We start from the raw sequence: 20814 nt of genomic DNA, 5'->3' as shown, positions 1-20814 counted from the left end.
GCGGCCGGCGGCTGGAGCGACGGATGGCCCCCGGCGATCGCCGCGGGGACCGAGCACCAGGGCAGGGCCGGCGGTCCGGAGGAGACGGCCGGCGGCGGAGGCGTTGGCGGCCCATACGGACCGGCCAGGAACAGCCGGATTCCTTGGACCGCGATGACCAGATCGTTGAGGACGCCAGTCATGGCCTCCGAGGAGTAGACGAGCGGCGTGGTGGAGGGTGATGGCGGCGGACCCGTGGAGGGGGGCGGCGACTGGCCGGTCGATGCGCCGGCGGTGGAACCCATCGACGCCGAGGGAAAGACCAGTGGTGCCGTGGAGAGGATCGGCGATGGCGCGGCGGCGGTGGTGGCGAGGGGCAGCGACGGGCTTGGTGGTGGTGATGACATGGTCGAAACCAAGCCTGATACCAAGCTGGTAGAAACTAGGGTTCTACCGGGTCTAGGCCGGAGGTTGTAGGGGAAGGAGGGAGCTGGTCGTGGACGAACACGCGGACGCCGACGGCTGGGCGCCGTTGTGCGCGAGGAGGCGGCGGCTGAGAGGAAGATGGCGCAAGGAAGGAGGCGGCTAGGGTTAGGTCTCCCGGCTCCCTAAGGAAGCCGAGCAAATATGATTGCTTCTTGCTTGATTAGATTGATACATCTCCTCTCCTTATAGAGAGGTTTACTTGACTCCTAAGCAAACGATAAGATAATTGGGCTAAGCCCCTAATAACGATAAGATAACTTGGGTCACAACCCACTGGGCTAAGCCCCTAATATGACGGTCATAACAATCTCCCACATGTCTGCAAAATCTATACCAGGGTAGAGTGTTAGCTTGAATTCCAGTGCCTCTCCACCATTCCATTGCAGGGCCAGTGAGGTATGTGACTGCAATTTCTGTTTTACTTTCAGTAGGAGTTCTAGCAGCATCAAAATACATCTCAATGGCTTGTATCCAAGAGTCTGTGCCACTTCCATCAAATTCAGGAATGTTCATCTTGGCAGGTTTAACCAGAGCTAGGGGTCTTCTGCCATCATTCTGCACTTCTCTGTTGGTCTGAGCATTTCTCCTCAGCAGCTCTAATTGAGCTTCTGCTTCAGCTTGAGCATTAGGAGGGAGAGGAGGCAAGGTAACAGGTGGCTGCATTGGTTGTGGAGCTTGCAAAGCCAATCTATTCTCCAACACCGTTTGGACTGGCCTGTTTTGAGCGAAGTGTGGATGTCTGTAGGGAGGCTTGTTACTTCCATCCAGCTGCAGTTCTTTACCCGTGTTGACATCCACTAAAACCGCAGATCCTGCTGTCTCCGGAGTGTGCACGCCCTCTCCAGGTTTTTTAGCAGGGCCCTGTGGAGTTGCATTGCTTGTATCCGGGGCCTCCTGCGGAATGGGGGTGGGACGTACGTCTCTGGGTTGGGGAAAAGACGTAATGAACTTGTTCAAGCAAACTTGCAGCTCACCCAAGGTCTTTTGCACCGACTGAAAATTGCTTGATACATGTTCTCTGAAATTCAGGAAGTCCTTTCTGTCCAGCTCTCTGGTCTGCTGAAGGGTTTTAACATCCAGTTGCAGAGATTGAAATTCCAGAGATTGAGTGCCCGAAGAATCAGCTTTTCCTCCCATAGTGCCAACTAGGACTGGTAGGAAGGAATTAAGCTGGCAGGAAGCCAAACCACCTTTCTACCGATGATCCAGCAAGAGAAAGGAGGGGATTTTACAACAGCACAAGGCTGCAACCTGACCTTAATCTTGAAGATCCTGCCACCGCCATGCCGCCGCCATCGGCGCGCCGCCAAGAAGTACTTCGGATCCGGGAGGGTGGTGGGATTTTACTACCAAAGCAAGGGGCTTTAGTAACCACTAACCTGACCAGACCAGTACCCGAATTTCATCGCCGCCTGCGCCACCGAGAAGCACCGCCGCCGGGATCGAGGGGGAACAAGAGGATTTTACGGCACCTCCAACTCTTTTCCGGCCCCAAATCCAGCACACCGCCGAGGAACCAACCTTGCTCTGAATACCAATTGTCAGGCCCGAGTGGTCTGACAGACTAAATTCAGAAATCGCACTCAGAATTCAGAGAATTATCACTTGCCAAGCTTGATTTCAGAGGGAAGTTTAGCTAGGGTTTCGGTTACATGGAGACCAACCGGGAACACCGGCGGCTAGGGTTTACCCGAAGGAAGAATAAGCATGAGCACGCAGGCTCTCAAATCCTGGCTATATAGCCTTACAAGACTCTAGAAGGTGCGAGAACGCACATGGAGGAGAGGGGAGTGGTTGAGCTTTACAGAGAGATCTACAGCGACGCCTTGACCACCCAGAGCCGTCCGATGGGATATCAACGCACCACGCCTTCCGAAGCTTGCCGAAGCGGTACGAAGCCATCAGGTGCGTTGGATCGAAGATGGACGGTTTCCACAGCCTCACGCCAAAGGATAGCAGTCTGAATTCAACTGAATCAACGAAAACAGAGATCACACCGCAACTGGGTCCTGACATACAGCTCCAATTCCAGTGCAAGAGGCATCAGTTTCCGGTATAAAAGGAGTGGAGAAATCAGGTAATGAGGTAATGAAAGAACAGGGGCAGAGATCACTGCCTGCTTCACCTGCTGAAAAGCAGTGTCCTGAGCTGCAGACCACATGAACTGGCCCTTTTTGAGCATGTCATGCGGTGGCTTATCAGATGATCCCATAATTCTTAATGAATCTTCTGTAGTAACCAGCCAGCCTTAAGAAACTTCTCAACTGAGTGACAGTAGTAGGGGTAACCCAATCTGCAACTGCTTGGATCTTAGATGGATCAATAGAAACACCATCAGCAGGAGAATATGTCCCAAATATTCCACCTTGGGAACAGCAAAGACACATTTGGATATTTTGGCAAATAGTTGATGTTTCCTCGAAAGAGAGAAAATTATGTTCAAGTGCTTGATGTGGTCACTCAGATTTGAGCTGTATATCAGGATATCATCAAAGAAAACTAACAAGAATTTTCTTAAGTAAGGCCCACATATGTTGTTCATCACAGCCTGAAAAGTTCTTGGAGCAGTTTACTGGCCAAAAGGCATGACCAAAACTTGCCAAAAGTAAGCTCTGAATGCAGTCTTGTGGATATCCTCCTCCGTCATTCTTATTTGATGATAACCAGACCTCAAGTCCAATTTGGAGAAAATTTTGGCACCATGAAGCTCATCTAGCAAATCCTCAATAACAGGTAATGGGAATTTGTTCTTGATTGTAAGTTCATTGACTTTTCTACAATCAATGCAAAATCTGGAAGTGTTATCCTTCTTTTTAACCAAAATAGCAGGTGAGGCATATGGACTCTTACTAGGTCTGATTATGTGTTTGGCAATGAGCTCCTTCAACTGCTTTTCCATCTCTTTTTTCTGCAAATGAGTGACCCTGTATGGTCTAATATTTGGAGGAAGAACACCTGGTTTCAGAGGACTAGTGTGGTATAATGCTCTCTTAGGAGGTAGAGTTGCCGGTTCCTTGAAAATATCCTTATACTCCTGTAACAACTGTTGAATTGCTATGGGCAAAGCTGTTTTTCTGTCTGCTTTTAAATTCAAATCAGGTGTACCCTTATCGAAGATTTTCGGTAGCTGTTCAGCCTGAATTTCAATAGGGAACTACAGTACTAGTACAGATTGCTGTAGTGACTGTTGTTTTGTCAGCTAGAGTGAATGAAAAAAGTTTCAGTGGAATGTCAAATAAAATGGGGCTGACCAGAGAAAACCAATCACATCCAATAATTACATCATGGTGGGGTAGCTCCAAAACTCTGAGGTGATGTTGGAACTTGAGTTTAGCTATATTCATGGGACAATTTGGGACCACGGAAGTAGAAGATAACATTCCTCCTGCCACTGCCACATTCTTGGGTATGGTTGGCAGCAGAGCACCAGTAGGAATGGCAAACTGTTCATCCATAAAAGAAGATGTACTGCCGGCATCCAATAAAGCTACTGCTCTTTTTCCATTGATGTGAATTATGATTGTGGGAGTAGAAGAAGAGCTAGTTCCACTTAAAGCCTGAGCAGAAATACACATTGCAGCCTCAGTGGGTTCAGTGAACTGTTCCTGGTTCTGTATTTCACCACCTTCAGTGTTAGTCAATTTGTTCCTCTTCCATAACATGGATATTTGGAACTAATTTACATTTATGGCCCTGCACCCACTTATCTCCACATCTCCAGCATTCTCCCACTTTCCTTGCTCTTTGGAACTGGGCATTAGGAGGTTCCAGTTGTTTTCGGGGTTGTTGTTGAGGTAATTGGAGGTGCACATTTCTCTGCTGCACTGTATTGTTCTGTTTCTGATAGAAGTTGTTGTATGGCACTGGAGGCTTCTTGGGAGGTTGACATGGTTCAGTATCTCGCTAACCATTAAGCATCATTAAGTGTCTGAGGTCTAAGGGGTCTAACTTGATACTTGATGCCCTCTCTAAGTCCATTTACATAACACCTCACAAACCAGAGTTCAGAAAGTTCAGGTGTTTCTTCCTGCACATCAGCCATGAGATCTTCAAATATTTTGGTGTATTCCAACACTGTTAGATTGTTTGTTTGACTGTTAGACTTCTCTGTTAAATATAGGAACCTTGGGAAGAAAATCTCTTTGTCAATTCAGTGCAGAATTCAGGCCATGTCAATTGCTTTTTCAATAGCCCAGACCTCCTTAACCAGACATCAGCCTCTCCAATGATATAGAGCTGTGCCAATGAAACTTTGTAATTCTGAGGAGCTGCAGCCATTTGGAAATATCTATTGCACTGTCTAGTCCATCCCACAGGATCTTCTCCTTAAAATCTGGGAAAATCCATCTTAGGCCCTTTTGTTATAGACTTCATGGAACTGTGCTTTCATTTCCTGTTCATAAGTCTTGAAATAACCTTGACAAAACTGTCTCTCCCTGCTTTGGTTGAATTGATTGAAAGCAGGAGTATAGGCTTGTCCTCGAGAAGGAGCAGTAGGTGTATGGTCATTGACACCATCAGGTGACTGTTGCTTTCTGAGACCAGGGGCTACATATGGCCTGTTGGTTCTAATTGGAGGCAAATTGTCACAGTGCCTGTTGAGTTCCTTCTCCAATTCCATTTGTTTCCTGAGAACTTCAGTCCTGTATTATGCTGTTCTAGTTGACTTTGCTGCAGAGTGGGAGGTTTAACATGCTCCAAGTCTTCAGTAACCAGCTGTTTCTCAGCATTCCTAGAGCTCTGTGGTTGCAGAGTTTTCAGAACAGAGCTCATAGCAGCTTGCTGTTTATCCAGATCGAGGACAGCCTTTTGAACATCTCCTACTTGTTCAGAGATTTCACCTTGTGAAGAATGAATGAAAACCACGTCGGCCTTGAGCAAATTGACGTCCGCTCTCAGATCCGTCGTCGATTGCTGTTGAGGAAGGAATTCGTCCTTCATGGACAGCACCTCCTGCAAGTCCGATTCGTCCAAACTCTTCACGCCCTGCCCCATCGCCTTGGTCTAAGGAAGGAGAGAGGCATTTTACCACTGGATCGAACCTGATCTCGTCTGTCGACCCAGTCGTCGCCACAGAAAACCCGCCTCCGTAGAGCAGCACCACTCGCCCGTGAACCTGGGATTTTACCACTGAATCGATGCGATTCAGCAACCAGTAACGCCCAGCGGGCCGCCGCCGAATGAATCTACCGCCGCCACACATCAGGGAGAGGAGGGTGGGGAATTTCCCGGTCGCGCCTCCAATCCGCACCCTGCCGCCGAGGAAAAACTGCGCTCTGATGCCAATTTGTCAGATCCCAGTCCTATCTATGTTGGATTCAGGATAGGTTACTAGAAATCACAACGGAATTTCGCTATCTATCTGACCGAATCCATGGCCTCGATCTATATTAATACGGTTTGGGTACCATGTTCTAGCCTCTCAGCCAAATACAATAGAAAAGCATAAACCTCTCACAGCCACAGCCTGGCTTTTATATAGGCGGGAATTTACTTAACGGTAATATGAGGGTAAATAGTAATACGACAACTGGACAGTAAGTAGTAGAGGGTTGATCTGAACCGTCGAGCGGAGTCCAGCAGGGATGAAGCAATGACGACCGTCCGATCCTGGCGAAGCATTATCTGTCCAGAGCTACAGTAACTGAATGTTGGATATGTTCCGTCAGGTATCTGACACTAACTCGAACACAAGTCAGATTGTCTGACTTGGCAGTTTGCAGCAGGTTGAGCTCCTTGTTGGTGTACCTTGCTTCCTCTTCGATCCCCTTCTCCTCCATAGCCTGGCCTTCATTCCTCACTTCTCCATGCTTGATCCCTTCACACCTAAGAATGCACAAGGTTCCGGAGTGAGGTGGTAACCATGTCTCACATGAATCCACAGGGAGTTCGAATAGGAAGTCACCTCGGTTCTGATAGCTTGTGCACTAGCCTTTGTCATTGGTCCACTTGGAGCTTGTGGGGTTGATGATGATGGGTTCAGGTGATGTCCATGGGATGCTCCGCATCAAAGAGCCTTGGTTTCTTGAAGACATTTAGTTTATTCATAGTGTGAGAAAGATAGGCAGCTGTTTGTAAGAGACCATGGCAGAACTTTGCATTATGTGCATTGACTCAGTAACCAAACCACCCATACCTAAGTTCATGTAAATTTGTTTGTACAAAAAAAAATGATGGGTCATAAGTCATAATATCTGTAAGCAAAGGAAACTTACAGTTAGCTGTTTTCAGAAAAATAGTTGCTAGCTACAGTTCCACACGTTACATATGTTGTTAGTAGGCTGCTTTTTATTTGTAATAATGATAAATTGGAACAGATTGAATGATTTAGCCATGCTAACTTGCTAATAGTTCATGCTATTCAACATAATTGAAACATTCTCGTGGTTAAATTCTTGATTATTATGCATAATTAATTTACGCCCCTCCGTTACTCAGATTAATACGGAGCTTCAAGATGCCATGTCAAAGTTACAATCAATTGGTTATGAAGTTCAGAACTTGTCTAGAATAACTCCTGGCCAGTTTATCAAAAGGCAGCACAACACCGGTAACTTTTTGTATATGATTATTACAGAAGTTCAGAGTACTGCATTTGACTTAAACTAATAGGACCTTTGTTTAAACATCAGAGGGCATGACTGAAGCAGGAACATATGATGGTTCTGCAACTCAGGTATGACAACATCTCATCTTCTCTGTCTTAATATAAGTATTTGACTAATTGAATTATTATTGCATACATTGATGTACGGTAACGTTGTCATAGTTCATTGTTGTGTTGAACGCCCAAATGCACTCGTACCTATTTATCCTATTGTTTTAAATAGCACGCTATAGCATAAAATGTGTAGGATGCTTCATAAAAATGCAATTTAGGTTTGGATATGTGTCAGCCTCAACATCTGTTCTGAAGATGTCTCAAGTGTTGATAAAGTTCAGTTATCGGATGCCCTATCTCGCTCCGCTCGACGTCTGCGATGGCTTCAGGCAAATTTAACGCTTAGGATTAACTACAGTTACTTTTACTCCAAGAATTACTGCGCCTATATTACGCTGGGCTGTGGCAACATTTTCATTATTCCCCTTGTTATTCTGCCTCAATGGCTAGAACCTGATACAATATATAGCTACAGTATATAGAATGGCCTCCTCGATCGGCCTCAAATCTTAGTTCTGTTCTGCAAATTGCTTGATTTCTTTGTCAATTCTGTTGGATCCCCACTGGGATCTGACAAATTGGTACTCAAAAGTCAAAACTTACGGATCCATGGATTCGGCGGCGATTTCTCTCTGGATTGAGTGGTTGGCTCCACAAGCTGGTAAAATCCCACCCAATTTCCCACCCTTTTGGCAGCAGTGAAGATCGGCAGTTCAGGTGGCATTGTGGGAGCAGTGATTTCATTCGGGTACAAGTTGGTATGGTGGATCGGTTGCTGTGGATTCTTTCCTTGGTGGTAAAATTAATCCAAATCAAATACAATAATGATTTGAATTCAAGGCCCAAAATAATTCTTCTTAAACTTCTAAATTCATTTGGGAAGAATCTGATATTTATTATAAGCTATTGCAAGAATTTCTAGGGTTTAGAAAGGCACTATGGATACATTGAAGAACATTTAGGGTTTTGCCCTTCAACAAAAATATGAGGCTTTGAAATTCTCTCAATTCAAAATTAAAGTTAAACATGATGCATGCAATGCTCTCTAATGCATTTACTATATTACCATATTCTAGGGCTGTGACAATTTAAGTCTACTTGACAGAGTTTACCATGATTATGCAGTCCGGAGAATTTCGTGATGATATTCGCAGTATAATTCGTGATGAAATTGAGAGCTTTTGTAGAAAAAATCCTGATCAATTTACCAGGAGGTTAAATAATCCTGACGGAATTCAGAACTCTGGTGATTATAATGTCTTTCGTTCACTATAATACCATGCTTGTTCCTTTCCGATTCAGTATTTTTCCCATGCTTTATTTTATTTGCTGACTAATGATTCCTTTTACCAATATATCAGAACAAACAGCTGAAGCTACAAAATTCGATGTAACTAATAAATATGCAATGACATCTAAGGTATGATGACATGTCTCGTCAATTTTAATGCATGGGCTAGTTTATTAGGCATTGATTGCTGGTACCCGTAGGACATGGAATCAGCGAATACAAGCTCTACAAATCTGCACAGCCAAGCAATGATGTATGCCAAGCTAAGTGTATCCGAAGGAATTAAGATGAGTTCTTCCATGAGTGTGAGTAATGGAGAACAATTCAAAGAGAGCAATGGACTGCTAAATGTACTCCCAATATCAGCTGAAACTGCTGGATTGCTTCTAAAACACACAGGTACATAAACAAGGATCTTAACTCCTAACATCTATTTGTTTGCTAGTGCTACCACTGTACTATATGGCCATTGACTCGTACATTTTATTAGTGGTATATAACTCAAGAGTCAAGAAGTTGTTAGTGATAGTCAGAGAAAAACCTAATCACAAAACTAAGTCCTGTACATTTTATACAGAGGAAGACTTGCATGTTTTCTAATTTAATTTCAACCACCCCATGATTTTAGGATCATAAAAGCACAATGGTTAGAGCTAACACTAACATATAATGCATTGTATAACATGTTTTTTTGTCTTCTCTAGATGACATGGAATACATGAGAGAAAATTGCCTTAATAACAACTGCACATGCTCTTAAGTGATATACTGCAACAACTCTCCTATCACTGTAGACCAATATATGTACCGTGTTATTATATCTTGACAGGTGAGCCTAAAGGTTCAGATATACTCCTGGAGGCTGTGCTTGAAGCAGAGGTTGCAGAGAACGCTAAATTTTTCGTCTCACAGCCTCATGATCAGTTGCCCAAGGAGTAACGGCATCTTTTCATCTTTCAATAGCAGTTGATACATCGCTTGCACATTTAACTTTCTTGGTAGCTCTGAAGACAGCTTTGATGGCTGATGATGGCATGTTCTGATCTTCACCTCAGCGGCACAATCTTACGTTCTGACGTTTTTTTTAAAGGCGTTACATTCTGACTTCATGTCGATCTAAATGGAGATGGAACCGACAGAATGTTGAGTTGACTGTTAGGGTGTAAATGTTTTGTCAAATAAATTAGGACGTAATGCTAGGCAGTAGTAGCCTTCTTGTTTGTTTAAAAAAAAATCTTTTTTGCTCTAATAGGTATTATTGGTATGTTGATGCGCCGTGTTTCACTGTGATGATTGAAGAAGGTTGAGTTAGCTGCAAGGGGAAATATGTAGTATGATAGAAAGTACTCCCTCCGTTCGGAATTACTTGTCGCAGAAATGGATGTATCTAGACGTATTTTAGTTCTAGATACATCCATTTTCGAGACAAGTAATTCCGAACGGAGGGAGTATGTGGTTATACCGTGTCATTGGGATGATCACATTGTTCAACACATATCCTGTAGTTGTGTAGAAAATATGTACTAGTAGTTGAAACTGGATTTTTTTTCTTCATTTTTGTCCTTTTTATTATTTTGATATGTGCCCTGCAAAATCATGTTGTGAATAGTTGCCAGTTCAGTATTTGTTGTTTCACACGTACACGGTACACCCATCCTTTCTGCCTGACTGATGCGTTTGTATGAATGACGAGAAATTAAACTGAGAAATCATAAAGGAAAGCCAACATATGTAGCAAGAACATGTAAATGTATATGCTGAGTACAACCAACAATACTCGAAAAAGAAAGTACAACCAAAGGAAACAAATCTTGTCATGGATTCCTATTGAGAGATTTTGGTCGAGTTTTAAGGGCAACTCCAAGGCAGGGACCCAAATGGCCGCGCATTTTGTCAGTTTGGGCTGGTTGAGAAGACATATGTGTTTTTTTTATTTGGGTCGACACTCGCACCCAACACTGACCCAACACATTTTTTTGCGCTTCAATCCCGGGCCGGTGAGGTCGATCAACTCCGGCGCCGCCTCAACCCACGGGAATGCCGCCTCCCACGCCTGTGCCGTCTGCCCTGCCGGCTGCACTGCTGTGCGGCGGGCTCGCTCCTTCTCCCCCTCTCTTTCGATGCTCCACTCTCATGCCTAGCGGGCACGACATTCCTCCTCCTTGCACTCCGCCTGCATTCGCTGTTCACCCTCGGGGCGCTCCTTCGACGCGCTCAGCCGCACGGGCGGCAAGCTCACCCACTCGCGAAGCTGGCCGGTCCACATGCACCTCTTTGGCTCAGGCTTCGTGGGATGCGGCTCAGCCTTGGGCGGCAGGTTGTACGAATATGTACTCCGTCCGTCCAAAAATACTTGTCATCAAAGTGGATAGAAAAGGGATATATCTAGAACTAAAATACATCTAGATACATCCTCTTTTTATTCATTTTGATGAAAAATATTTTTGGAAACACCTTCAACACAAGTTTAGCTCCTCCAATTTCTACGTGCGCGCGTGAGCCGAACGGAAGAAACCGGTGACCTGCTCGCCACGTCAGCGATCCGCAGCGAAGTGCATCTGGCTCGTCCATCACAACAGAGGCGAACGGCTGGTATCAGTCCATGTCACGGATCCGCGGCACGACCCCTCCACCAATCAGCGCCCACCCCTTCCATCCTTTAAAGCTCTCCATCCCCTCTCGGTCTCGCCACAACCCATCCCCAATTCCCCACTGGTTCTCCTACCTACCAGCGAAACCCCACCTCCCCGCACCTCCGACCTTCGTAGCGGCAGCAGAATCCATGGCGCCGAAGGCGGAGAAGAAGCCGGCGGCAAAGAAGCCCGCGGAGGAGGAGCCCGCGGCGGAGAAGGCCCCGGCGGCGAAGAAGCCCAAGGCCGAGAAGCGGCTGCCGGCGGGGAAGTCCGCCGCTGGCAAGGACGGCGACAAGAAGGGCAAGAAGAAGGCGAAGAAGAGCGTGGAAACGTACAAGATCTACATCTTCAAGGTGCTGAAGCAGGTGCACCCGGACATCGGCATCTCCTCCAAGGCCATGTCCATCATGAACTCCTTCATCAACGACATCTTCGAGAAGCTCGCCGGCGAGGCCGCCAAGCTCGCCCGCTACAACAAGAAGCCCACCATCACCTCCCGGGAGATCCAGACGTCCGTCCGCCTCGTCCTCCCTGGCGAGCTCGCCAAGCACGCCGTCTCCGAGGGCACCAAGGCCGTCACCAAGTTCACCTCCTCCTAGGCTCCGGTCTTCTTCTCTGAGAGTTTCCCTCTTTTCTGGTTCCTGGCGGTGTGTGGTGAATTGATGTTACCCTGTAGTTAGATTATGTTCCGACTGTCATCCTGTAAGAAATCGTGCACTGTTAATTGGGTCTGAAGTAAAACTGTTATTCCCTCGGAAATATCTGAAGAAATGCTATTGTTCCTGCTTCAGTCTGACAGAATTTCTCTTGGTATTGTTTGATGTGCGACCTGTAGTAATGATAAGTATGGTCCGTGGCTGAACTTGTAGACATCTTGCTCTGCTTCTCTGTTTCTTGCCTTCAGTGTAGCTATCGATTTATGCAATTATTTGTGCTTGCAGGGGATGTCCTTCCAGGGATTCAGTTTTGTTGGTTGGTTCTCCTGCAGTAAACAGGATTTTCAGATTGGTGCCACAGCTCGATTGTTTGGGCTCCAAATTGGCAGAAAATCAAATTTCATGAACAATTTGTCTTATCTCCAAGGATCAAGTGCCTTACAGTTCTGATTTGCAGTTTCTGGTTTAAATTTCTCTTCATCCAGCCAGGAAACCTGATTCCTTCTCTCCAATATCTTTATATCATACTCTGAATAAAAAGAAGGGAATAATAACCAACTCAAAGATAGCTGTAACAGATTTGCACCAAAGATAACTGTAATCTTGTCTGAATATACGTGGGATTCTGGTGGATTTTCAAAACCACCAATTTCAATTTCGAGACTCTGCGAATTCAGTATACGGTGCTTGGTTGTGTCCATGACTTGTGCTAGCCGTGTCTAAGAATAGTAACCCGCCTTTGCATATGAGAGAAAACATACATTGTCTGTTGGTAAACTGACTGATAATTCTACAAATCTCCTCGCTCAAAAGGAATGTGCGCAAATTGGTAAATGAGCAGTTTGTGTGACATTGAATCCGCCCCCCCGCAGAAAAATAAACCAAATCAAATGTCTTGATGAACTAGTTGATCGGTCCACCGACACGTAGAATATTGCCGAATCATGCAAATCTCTCGTTCTTTGTTTGGCATTACGAAATATTATGATAATCCAACTTATGCAACCAGTTTTGGTCTATTTTATGTTTTTCTTAGTCAACTCATCTCTAGTTTCATACCCATTTTTCAATAATAGATTGTAAAATAAGCACATGACATCACATTTCAACAAATTGGAAATGAATCTTAGTGTGTGCGTAACTGCGTATGCTCTGGATGGCTGTCACTAAACATGTCAAACGCCCGCAAAAAAGAAGATTGGACAATATCATTTTCATTCCCCCACCCATACCTACAAAATAAAAATAAAAAAAGTATTTATTTTTTCTGCAATGAACCTGCATAATTTTCTTTTTGAACACAACCTGCATATTTTCTATCAAAGTAATTAAGCATGAAGCCAGGGCTAAGCCAGAAAAGCCGGGAATTGGATTCACCTGTATGGACCTATACGGTAAAACTATGTTGCACTACCAACATTTGTTGGGTTCATTCAAGCCCACTACGATTACAGCTATGTCAGCTCCTAGCATGAATTCCTCAAAAAAAAAAAAAACTCCTAGCATGAAGGTCTCCACTCATTCCTTTTCTTTGGTAAAAGGTATTTTATTAATTCAAAACATTACATCGAGGCAATACAACCGCATAAAGTACACACCCGGCCTCAGCCTCAAGGCAGCTAGGAGCCCCCGTTCATAAAGTACACACCCGGCCTCGACCGATAACATGGACAGGCAATGGCGGCGCCGGCTTAACCAACCGATGGAGTGGCGGCGACGCTGCCGGTCCCGTCGAAGAAGACACGGACCCGCTCTCCGTTGAACCCAGGGGCCACGCTGGTGCCGGACGGGAGCACCTCAATGGCGACGTCGGGCCTGTCGGTGCCGACCTGAGTTACGGCCTGCGCCGCCGGCCAGCCCACCACCTCCGGCCACGACGTCTTGGCGGCGCTCATCTTCTGTTCCTCCTTCTCTCCTCGCCTCCGAGATCAATCTGCAGCACAATGTGTTCAGTCGTGAACGTTTAGATGCACACAAAATAGAAATATGCGAGGAGAACAAAGATCACAAGAGGGGATGCGTGGACAGAAGCAGTACGTACGAGCTAGGTAGAACTACACGACTGCTGGATGCGCTGCTGCTTGACTTGTGCTGTGACTATGTTAGATATGGATGATACTTATAGGGCAGCCAGAGGATGATATGATGTGCACCGGGCATGTGGCGCCGTTGCCATAACCTTGGTTTTGTCACCCCCTTGTGCGGTGTGACTAAGTCTGCGAGGCCACATGTATTGTTCGAAAAGTGTTATCAAGGTACCCCTTGTGCGTTTGGATCTATAGCAAAAAACTATCCTAGCCTAGCCAACCAAGGATAGGTATTTGGCACATGAAATGTTTTCTAGCTTTTGGTCTGTTATTTCGGTTTAAAAGGGAGTCTGATGCTTTTGGTACATCAAACTCCTAGCAAAAACTATCCTAACCTGCATGGCTTTTGTCCTCCTTGCATCTGTGGCTCTGCCGGGCTTGGTTTTTTCTTTTTAGCAAATGAGAGCCTCCCCCCCTCTCCGATTTTCATTTAAAGAAATCATATGGTCTTAGGCAAACTACATATCCCAACCAAACTACCACTACTAACTTGTTGGGCCTGACAGAGTGGATAAAGACAGAAAATCATGTTCCATACGTAATTTGGTTGTCTGCATTCACCAGTATGAATGAACAAAAACACTCGAACGTGTGTTTGATTGCAATCCCGTGCTACGCAGATGCAAAGTGGTGTTGTTTGGTTACATACAAAACATGTGTTGTGATAACCTCTTGCTTGAGTGGTGAAATTTGACACGTCTCCAACGTATCTATAATTTTTATTGTTTCATACTATTATATTATCATTCTTATATACTTTATATGCCATATTATATTATATTTTTGAGACTAACCTACTAACTTAATTAGTGACCAGTGCTAGTTTCCATTTTTTGCATTTTCTTTGTTTCACAGAAAAACTATACCAACCAAAGTCCAAACATGATAAAACTTTATGGTGATTTCTTCTGGACTATGAGAGACCTTAGAAACTTCGGGGAGAGACCAGACGGTGCCCCAATTAACCTAATCTCTGGCCTATAACTTCCCTAATATTCCAAAACCCCAAAGCGAGACCCGAAACAATTCTTCCGCCGCCGCAAACTTCTGTTCTTCCTTTATCTGAAGGCCTCCGCCGGTACTCTGCCAGAAGGGGAAATCGTTGGGGAGACTATCTTCATCAACCTTGCTGCCTCCACGATGATGTGTGAGTAGTTTCCATAGGACCTACAGGTCCATGGCAGTAGCTAGATGACTCTTTCTCTTTTGATCTTTAATACAATGATCTCATCTGAGGTCAATCCGATATAAGTTTTGTGGTGCGTTTGTTGGGATTCGATGTGCACCAGGGGCTATGTTGCCGTTGACGGAACCTTGGTTTTGTCACCGGCCCCTTGTGCGCTGTGACCAAGTCTGCTCCCAGGCGGTATCTCTTGTGCGTTTGGGTCTATAGCAGAAGCTATCCAAGCCTAGCCAACCAAGGGTTGGTATTTGATACAGGAATGTTTTCTAGCTTTTGGTGGCAATCTAGTCGATGACTGCACCTAACCTAAATACTTGCCCAAGCCGGGCAGCCAACTCCCTCTTCATGGTAATACTGCTCCTGCTCTGTGATTCCACACGAAATGGGAAATCCAGTAGGAGCTCATGTTTTGCGTATACTTGAGAAAAATCATTTCTTTTAAAAAAGGAGGATAATCCCCGGTCTCTGCATCAGAACGATGCATACAATCATATATTGTTAATAATGCAAAATCCAGCTGTCGAACAACATTGACCCGGAGATAAAGTGGAAAACAAACTCTGAGGCTGAATACCTCGCGACAATAACTCCCCCAAATAGCCACTAACCCTATGTTAGAAGACACATCAAAAACGGAAAATACATAACTCCTAGGCTACGCCTTCAAGAAGGAATCGCCGTACATGCGCCGATGATGGCGAGTCCACCACAAGGTTGAACTCCGGATTCTCATCCCCAAAGCCAAAGCTTCAATCCACCATCTTCAGCAAGGACACAACATAGGCAACGTCGACATAGCCCGATCACAGATCTTGTGTTTCCATAGGAGTGCATAAACTCATATGTACCATCCGCCTACCGACGCCTCGATAGCCGGATACCTCTGGGGAAGACAACAGAAGACAAAGACGTTCCATACCACCTGCCTCCCGCTACTGTCACACCACATTCGATCCAACAACAATAGGCTAAACATGACACCTCCGCTAGAGCCACCATGCATCACTTGGCGGCACCAGGCATGACTTCACGTCTCCGCATAAGACGTCGTGCATAGCATCCGCTGGTAGCGCATCCACCGTTGGCTTCACATGCCGGCGACAGACACTGCTTGACAACTCCGAAAGAGGCACATGTGTCACTGCCGAGCCGCATCAAAATCGATATGTTGATGGACGAGACATCCCATACCACCACCAGCCTCAGAAAGGCCGTCACCACCTCGAGATTCAAACTCCGGGTCACCCACACGAACTCGGAGTCCACCGCCATTGATGAAAAGGGGCCGCCGCCCTGATTCCGGGCACTACAGGAAGCACCCACCGTCGTGCCAGCCGCTTTCGTCACCCATACAACGGCAACAGCCGCCGTGATCCCGCATCAAGCGCCGTGGACGCCAGAGGAAGCTTTGGCCGTGACGCGCGTCCTGCGACGACCATGGGAACAGGATCCTAAGATCCGCCGCCACTGGCGCCGCCACAAGGACCCACCACCTGGCCCGTCATCCCCGGCGGAGGGGAAGCCGCCACTACCATGACGGGAGCCGCTGCTCTAGGGATCCAGCACCGTTGATTGGCCACACCCATCCCGACCCTCCCTCCCTAAGAAGCTGCGGGAGCAGCACCGAACCGCCGGGAAAGATGAAATCCGAATTGGATCTCGCGCCGCCAGTCCCTCCAGATCGCGGGGGTACAAACCGGATGCCCGCCTTCCCCATCATCGGCGGTGCCCGGGCTTGGCCGGCATCTGTCTCTAGTGTTCTTTGTACAGTCAAAATTAAAGATTAATATATTGGAAGTTTCTCCCGCAAAAAAAATGCACCATGAAATGATAATGAAGGTGATACTTATGATTATGCATGGCGATAAGTTTCCTGTTAAGTTTCAATTATTGGATTTAGTTGTAGAAAAGCAGTAACACATTACATTTAAAAAATATATAACTTAAAGCAGATTTTTTACTAACTAAACTCATAAACTCCGTTATATACAAAGCAATATATATCCCTTACAATGTGGAAAACAACATTATATTATTAAAAATCCAACAACAACTGCAAATTGAGCCTTGTACATGTGTATGCTCTGCAAAGCTGTGACTAAACCTGTCAACCGTCAAGCGACTGGGATCTACACCATTTTAATTTTTCCTCGTGTATTTCACATCATTTTGGTGCCGAAGACCCGAAGTACTTAAGCTTGAAGCCGGGCTAAGCCAGAAAAACAGGGTATTGGGTTGTGGCGAGACCGAGAGGGGATGGAGAGCTTTAAAGGATGAAGGGGTGGGCGCTGATTGGTGGAGGGGTCGTGCCGCGGATCCGTGACATGGACTGATACCAGCCGTTCGCCGCTGTTGCGATTGACGAACCAGATGCACTTCGCTGCGGATCGCTGACGTGGCGAGCAGGTCACCGGTTTCTTCCGTTCGGCTCACGCGCGCACGTAGAAATTGGAGGAGCTATATCTTGTGTTGAAGGTGCTTCCGAAAATATTTGTCATCAAAATGAATAAAAAAAGGATATATTTAGACGTATTTTAGTTTTAGATACATCCCTTTCTATCCATTTTGATGACAAGTATTTTTGGATGGAGGGAGTACATTTTCGTACAAACTGCCGCCCAAGGCTGAGCCGCATCCACGAAGCCTGAGCCAAAGAGGTGCATGTGGACCGGCTAGCTTCGCGAGTGGGTGAGCGTGCCGCCCGTGCAGCTAAGCGCGCCGAAGGAGCGCCTCGAGGGTGAACAGCGAATGCAGGCGGAGTGCAAGGAGGAGGAATGTCGTGCCCGCTAGGCATGAGAGTGGAGCATCAAAAGAGAGGGGGAGAAGGAGCGAGCCCGCCGCACAGCAGTGCAGCCGGCGGGGCAGACGACACAGGCGTGGGAGGCGGCATTCCCGTGGGTTGAGGCGGCGCCAGAGTTGATCGACCTCACCGGCCCGGGATTAAAGCGCAAAAAAATGTGTCGGGTCAGTGTTGGGTGCGAGTGTCAACCCAAATAAAAAAAACACATCTGTCTTCTCAGCCGGCTCAAACTGACAAAATGCGTGGCCGTTTGGGTCCCTGCCTTGGAGTTGCTCTTAAAACTCGACCAAAATTTCTCAATAGGAATCCATGACAAGATTTGTTTCCGTGTTGGTTGTACTTTTTTTTTGCGAGTATTGTTGGTTGTACTCAGCATACAGATTTACATGTTCTTGCTACATACTCCCTCCGTCCGCGAATAAGTGTATATCTAGTTTTTGCTCTAAGTCAAAGTTTTAAAATTTTGACCAACTTTATAGAAAATAGTAGTAACATATATGACATAATTTGATATATTATGAAAGTACATTTCAAAACGAATCTAGTGATACTAATTTGGTGCCATAAATACTTTTACTCTTTCCTAGAAAGGTGGTCAAAGTATTAAAACTTTGACTTAAGACAAAAGCTAGATGTATACTTATTGCGGACGGAGGGAGTATGTTGGCCTGCCTTTATGATTCTCAGTTTAATTTCTCGTAAGATTTCATTCATACAAACGCATCAGTCAGGCAGAAAGGACGGGTACAGTACGTGTGAAACAGCAAATACTGAACTGGCAACTATTCACAACATGATTTTGCAGGCCACATCAAAATAATAAAAAGGACAAAAATGAAGAACAGAATTCAGTTTCAACTAGTACATATTTTCTACACAACTACAGGATATGTGTTGAACAATGTGATCATCCCAATGACACGGTATAACCACATACTTTCTATCATACTACATATTTCCCCTTGCGGCTAACTCAACCTTCTTCAATCATCACAGTGAAACACGGCGCATCAACATACCAATAATACCTATTAGAGCAAAAAAGTTTTTTTTTTGAAACAAACAAGAAGGCTACTACTGCCTAGCATTACATCCTAATTTATTTGGCAAAACATTTACACCCTAACAGTCAACTCAACATTCTGTCGGTTCCATCTCCATTTAGATCGACATGAAGTCAGAATGTAACGCCTTTAAAAAAACGTCAGAACGTAAGATTGTGCCGCTGAGGTGAAGATCAGAACATGCCATCATCAGCCATCAAAGCTGTCTTCAGAGCTACCAAGAAAGTTTAATGTGCAAGCGATGTATCAACTGCTATTGAAAGATGAAAAGATGCCGTTACTCCTTGGGCAACTGATCATGAGGCTGTGAGACAAAAAATTTAGGGTTCTCTGCAACCTCTGCTTCAAGCACAGCCTCCAGGAGTATATCTGAACCTTTTGGCTCACCTGTCAAGATATAATAACACGGAACATATATTGGTCTGCAGTGATAGGAGAGTTGTTGCAGTATATCACTTAAGAGCATGTATAGTGGTTAATAAGGCAATTTTCTCTTATGTATTCCATGTCATCTAGAGAAGACAAAAATAAAACATGTTATACAATACATGTTAGTGTTAGCTCTAACAATTGTGCTTTTTATGATCCGAAAATCATGGGGTGGTTGAAATTAAAATCATGGGGTGGTTGAAATTAAATTAGAAAACGTGCAAATAGGAGAAGACATCGTACAATGGGGAAATGTCTAGATCATCTCTTAGCTAAGAGAAGGCAATTATTTTTCTTCGTTCCTCTCTTTCACCTCACCAATTATCCTATGTGGCATTGCTAGGATAAGACTATTGTACATGGGAAATGCTCATGATCTCCTAGGTGCTCCCCTCAACCATATCTCAACCACCAAAAAAAAACACATTGGGATCTGTGTCCCATCTTGTATTCCTGTGTGTATCATCTCTTACATAACATGTATTCATCTATTGTTAATCCTATATACTTAAGAAGTTGATCACCACTACTTCTATTTATCTCAACATGCACACATGCCACCCATCAACCCCATTACTTTCATTTGTATATCATTGAGATTACCCCCTTCTCTGTTTCTGTTTGAAGGATACCTAATATAATTGAAATCCTCCAGCATCAACCAATTACAATCATCAGGAGTGTGAATATTAGAAAACCAGTCCATAAAAATAACCCTGTCAGAAGAAAGACAAGGGCCATAGATATTTGATAAAGTCCAGGTATCAGAGGAGAGCTTAGAGGTGAACCGAATGGAAATAGAGAAGGAGTTTTTAGAGATGGTCTCTCCTGTGAAAAGGGAATCATTCCAGACCACTAGTAACCCTCCTGATGCACCTACAGATGGTTGGTAATCAAACTTGTTCAGACGTTTTGGGCAAAACTGCTTAAGATATCTACTGTCAAATGTTTCCCTCTTTGTTTCTTGGATGCAAATCAAGTCACAGTCTGTCTCATCAATTTTGTTTCGAATAGCTAACCACTTATCTTTATCATTGATGTCTCTAATTGTGACGCCCGGATAATCATGCTACAATAATCCCACGTTAATGATGCCACGTCACCAGAGTTACTGTTGCTAACCTCACATTGATTCGAAACCCCTTCAAATTTTAAATTCAAAATATGTCAAACAACAAAAATTTCGAGAGTTGAAACAAAATGCTCGGTGAGTGCCGAATATTACAAGGGTAATTATAGTAAAGAAAACATATTTTTAGAAAGTGCCTAATTATTTTAAAATGAATTAAAACAGAAAAGAGTAATAAATAAAAGAAAAAGGGAAAATACAAAAACAGAAAACAAAGCTAAAAGGAAAAGAGAGGAAGAAAACCCCCCCGGGCAGTGGCCCAACTGGGCCAACCCACCAGGCCCAGCCGGCCACCCACCCCCACTCCTTATCCACTCACCGCACCCCTCCCACTCCACCGACACCCCCACTTCCCCCCACGAAAATATCTCCTCCCCCTTTCCCCCCGATTGGATCGGGATCGAGGAGGAGGCCGC

At 45.1% G+C, this 20814-nt stretch overlaps 2 protein-coding genes across 3 annotated transcripts in view; both read left to right on the top strand.

The window, feature by feature from the left end:
• The window catches only part of LOC119274897, an 18998-nt gene extending 9009 nt beyond the window's left edge, over positions 1 to 9989 (top strand). The window contains exons 5-11 of one of the 2 annotated variants that reach the window (XR_005135374.1): positions 6904 to 7015; positions 7098 to 7141; positions 8252 to 8372; positions 8488 to 8546; positions 8618 to 8816; positions 9247 to 9745; positions 9863 to 9963. Coding sequence is in view for 1 of the 2 variants with exons in the window: in XM_037555645.1 (XP_037411542.1) it covers positions 6904 to 7015; positions 7098 to 7141; positions 8252 to 8372; positions 8488 to 8546; positions 8618 to 8816; positions 9247 to 9356 (645 nt within the window). In the remaining variant the exon portion in view is untranslated. Of the gene's footprint in view, positions 1 to 6903; positions 7016 to 7097; positions 7142 to 8251; positions 8373 to 8487; positions 8547 to 8617; positions 8817 to 9246 lie in introns of both variants that reach the window. The other variant, XM_037555645.1, reaches the window with a different exon arrangement.
• Positions 9990 to 11113: 1124 nt separating this feature from the next.
• On the top strand, positions 11114 to 11848 carry LOC119274896 (histone H2B.1-like). Its single transcript, XM_037555644.1, has one exon. The coding sequence runs from the start codon at positions 11200 to 11202 to the stop codon at positions 11647 to 11649; it is 450 nt and encodes a 149-aa protein (XP_037411541.1). The 5' UTR covers positions 11114 to 11199; the 3' UTR covers positions 11650 to 11848.
• The last annotated feature ends 8966 nt before the right edge of the window (positions 11849 to 20814 follow it).

The sequence above is a fragment of the Triticum dicoccoides genome, chromosome 3B (genome assembly GCF_002162155.2).
Source record: "Triticum dicoccoides isolate Atlit2015 ecotype Zavitan chromosome 3B, WEW_v2.0, whole genome shotgun sequence".
Taxonomy (NCBI): Eukaryota; Viridiplantae; Streptophyta; class Magnoliopsida; order Poales; family Poaceae; genus Triticum; species Triticum dicoccoides.
The sequence above is the reverse complement of the archived record's forward strand: the minus strand, read 5'-3'. Positions and strand labels throughout refer to the sequence as shown.

Bases quoted from the DNA above. Each gene is read 5' to 3' on its own strand.
- LOC119274896 (XM_037555644.1), top strand. From the start codon at position 11,200: ATGGCGCCGAAGGCGGAGAAGAAGCCGGCGGCAAAGAAGCCCGCGGAG.